The sequence below is a fragment of the Solea senegalensis genome, linkage group LG16, assembly GCF_019176455.1.
Source record: "Solea senegalensis isolate Sse05_10M linkage group LG16, IFAPA_SoseM_1, whole genome shotgun sequence".
NCBI lineage: Eukaryota > Metazoa > Chordata > Actinopteri > Pleuronectiformes > Soleidae > Solea > Solea senegalensis.
Genome location: NC_058036.1, coordinates 5,572,155 through 5,574,895, shown reverse-complemented (window position 1 = coordinate 5,574,895; position 2,741 = coordinate 5,572,155). Strand labels below are relative to the sequence as shown.

Here is a 2,741-nt window from a genome sequence, read left to right as displayed (position 1 = left end):
GACTCTCAGAGACAGGAGAGCGCAGAGAAACAGAGGGGTTAGGGAATGACGGGGTGAGAGGGGATGAGAGAAAAGACAGGGATGACAAAGGGGAGGAGAGGAAGAAAGCAAAGTAAAAATATCACAAGGGGCGAGACATGCAGCAGCAAATGACTGCAATGTACACACAAAAACACACATGAATATGTAAGAGACACAGTCAAACAACAACAAATATGATCCGCGGGGCGGGCGGGGGGGGGGCCGGGGTTTAACCCCAAAATGCAACATCAAAACATATCAAAATGTAAAATAAACAAAGATTGTATTGGAATATTTTAATCTTTAGAGGGCAGAGTAACCATTTTCCTTTTTTTTTTATGTGAAACCAAACCATCTGTGCTGCAGCAGGTTGAATCTCATCATCAAGCCAGCTGACAGCTGCTAACCAGGCCTGCAAACAGAAAGGGCTGATTACATTCTGAGAAAAGTGCACATACACTTACTGTCCTTTGCTTTTCTAGTGGTATATCAAAACAGCAGGCTCCTTCTGCAGTGTTTCATAAAGCTTACAAAACACTTGCCCAGTCCTTCTAATTCACATGTGTCATGTCATATCAGCATCGATAATCACAAAAACAGTAAAAGTCAAAGAAGTACTATGACTTCTGGTCCATTCACTGTGTGTGTGCAAGCCACAGTGTCTTTTTTCAGCAAACCCAGGTCAAAAAGTCCACGTTCCAGTGAACGGATAGTCCTGCGTGTCTACATGTGTCCCTGGAGTTTGCGAGACTTAAAATCATCGAAAAACAAAGTGTGCCGGTCTGTATAACTGACGATTCAAATCCAGATCTGGCAGGAAAAGAGCTTCAGTGGACACTTAAGCATGTTCACACACGCACACATAGGCATGCAAACACAAATCAACACATACACACACACACACACACACAAACACACCTCTAAAAGGGTCCCCGGCATTGTGACATTTAACATTTCATTTAAATCCAGGAGGGATTATAGCCCTCTGGTTAGGAATAAAGAGAGAGAGGAAAAAAACACTTATTGCATCCATTAGTTATAAAACATTTAAAAGACCATCTAACATAGACTGATGGACGGATTGAGAAGCGAGCGGGTGGGTCGTGTTGTCAGGGCATAGCGACGACTCTGTCGCATAGAACAAGTCTGTCCGAGATTAAACAAACAGCTCTAATCCCCATTTCTGCCCCCAAATTGGGTTTCCCTCAATCATGGCCCTACCATCCTGATGTGAAAAAAGAGAAATAGAGCAATGGCTGAATAATCAGTAGAAGACGAGTAAAAAAAAAAAAAGAAAAAAAAAAGAAAGAAAAGAAACCAGATGTAACAATAACGCAATCGAATGGTGAATTTAGAATAGTGGGAGCTAGTTTGGGGGTCAGTCAATACTTCGTGAAGTCAAGCTCTGTCCCAGGGCCACTGTAAACACTTATTAAATGTAGCATGGTTCAGTCTTTTTCCCTTCACCCTTTATACAGAGTTCTGTGACTCTGCACAGACTAGATAACGGAGCAGTATTTCCGCATCAGCAAGTCCATTTTCAAACTTTTTTCCAAACTTGCTTGGAATTGGGCTCATCAAGACCAACCATTGAATTGAACACCACTGCACATCAGTCTGTGCCCTTCTGGAAGAACACCTCGTCAACACCAGAAGAGGCAGATGGGTTCAGACTACGCTCCCATAGCCTCACACTCTGCCTGGGCTCACAGCACACTCTCAGTGGTGCCAGCTCCCAATAAGTCACCCTCAAATTTGTCATGGGTTTCGCCTCTGGCTCTGCTGGAGCCGGTCTCTCTCTTGGAGCAGGTGAGTTACGGCTGAGCGTATGGCAGGAGCCTGGGGATCTGTGGGCTCCTTCTCCAGGTAGAGACTGAAGTGCTGAGTACTGCAGGTCAGCAGGCTGTCTGGACTATGGCCGCGGTGACCTGAGCGCAGCAGCCTCTCACAGGCCAGTGCAAAGTTCTTGTCCCAGTTTGCAGGGTAGTTTGAGTGGGCCTCGACAATCTCCTTATACAGCTGTCCACAAAAACACACACAGACACATATAAACAGGTTGTAACAAAAGTATAATTTAAGTAATAAGTCAAACTTCATCCTGTAAGGCACTTAAAACAACATTTCTGTATAAAAATATCTAAAAATTACCAACTAATGTTATATTTTTATTGAGTATTGTGCTGAAATAAACATTTCCAACACTTAAAATTCATAGAAATCTATTCTATTTAAGATAACGGACCACTTCATTTTGGACGTCATCCACTATACAGTCTCTGCTGTAACTTCCAAGGCAAATCCCTGTCAAACATCAGTGTGGACAAGGAAACACTACTAAATACTACTAGTTAGGCAGTGTGTTGTCTTTTGTCTTGTTTTTTTATTTTATCGTGTATATTGTTCACTGATTGTATACTCATTGGCGCTTGGTACATGTTCTGACAAGGGGAATCAAACAAGACAATAAGACCCACAGTCCCACGCTGCTTCCGGATGTCATCAAACTTAGTCCTTTGTTGTCGTTTTTGACTGAGAGGCCCCTAGCGGCAGAAATGACCTAGCGTTCATTTAAATCCGCACCATTTATGATAAATGTCAGTGTTGCTGTGTGCGTGTTGAGGTCAGACTCACAGTGTAAGACAGCTCAAAGAGGCGAGCCTTCCCCTCTCCTTGAATTCTTTCTGCCAGGTCAAACAGAAAGAAAGCCGTCTTCATCCTGA

The 2,741-nt window shown here is 43.3% G+C and overlaps 1 protein-coding gene across 2 annotated transcripts in view; it reads right to left on the bottom strand.

Moving 5' to 3' along the window:
* Positions 1–302: 302 nt before the first annotated feature.
* Positions 303–2,741, bottom strand: part of tmem260 (transmembrane protein 260) — a 27,587-nt gene continuing 25,148 nt past the window's right edge. For both annotated transcript variants that reach the window (XM_044048031.1, XM_044048030.1), the window contains exons 15-16: positions 2,653–2,737; positions 303–2,040 (exon numbers count right to left, since the gene is read on the bottom strand). In XM_044048031.1, the coding sequence (XP_043903966.1) occupies positions 1,780–2,040; positions 2,653–2,737 (346 nt within the window). In that variant the 3' untranslated portion in view covers positions 303–1,779. The remainder of the gene's footprint in view (positions 2,041–2,652; positions 2,738–2,741) is intronic.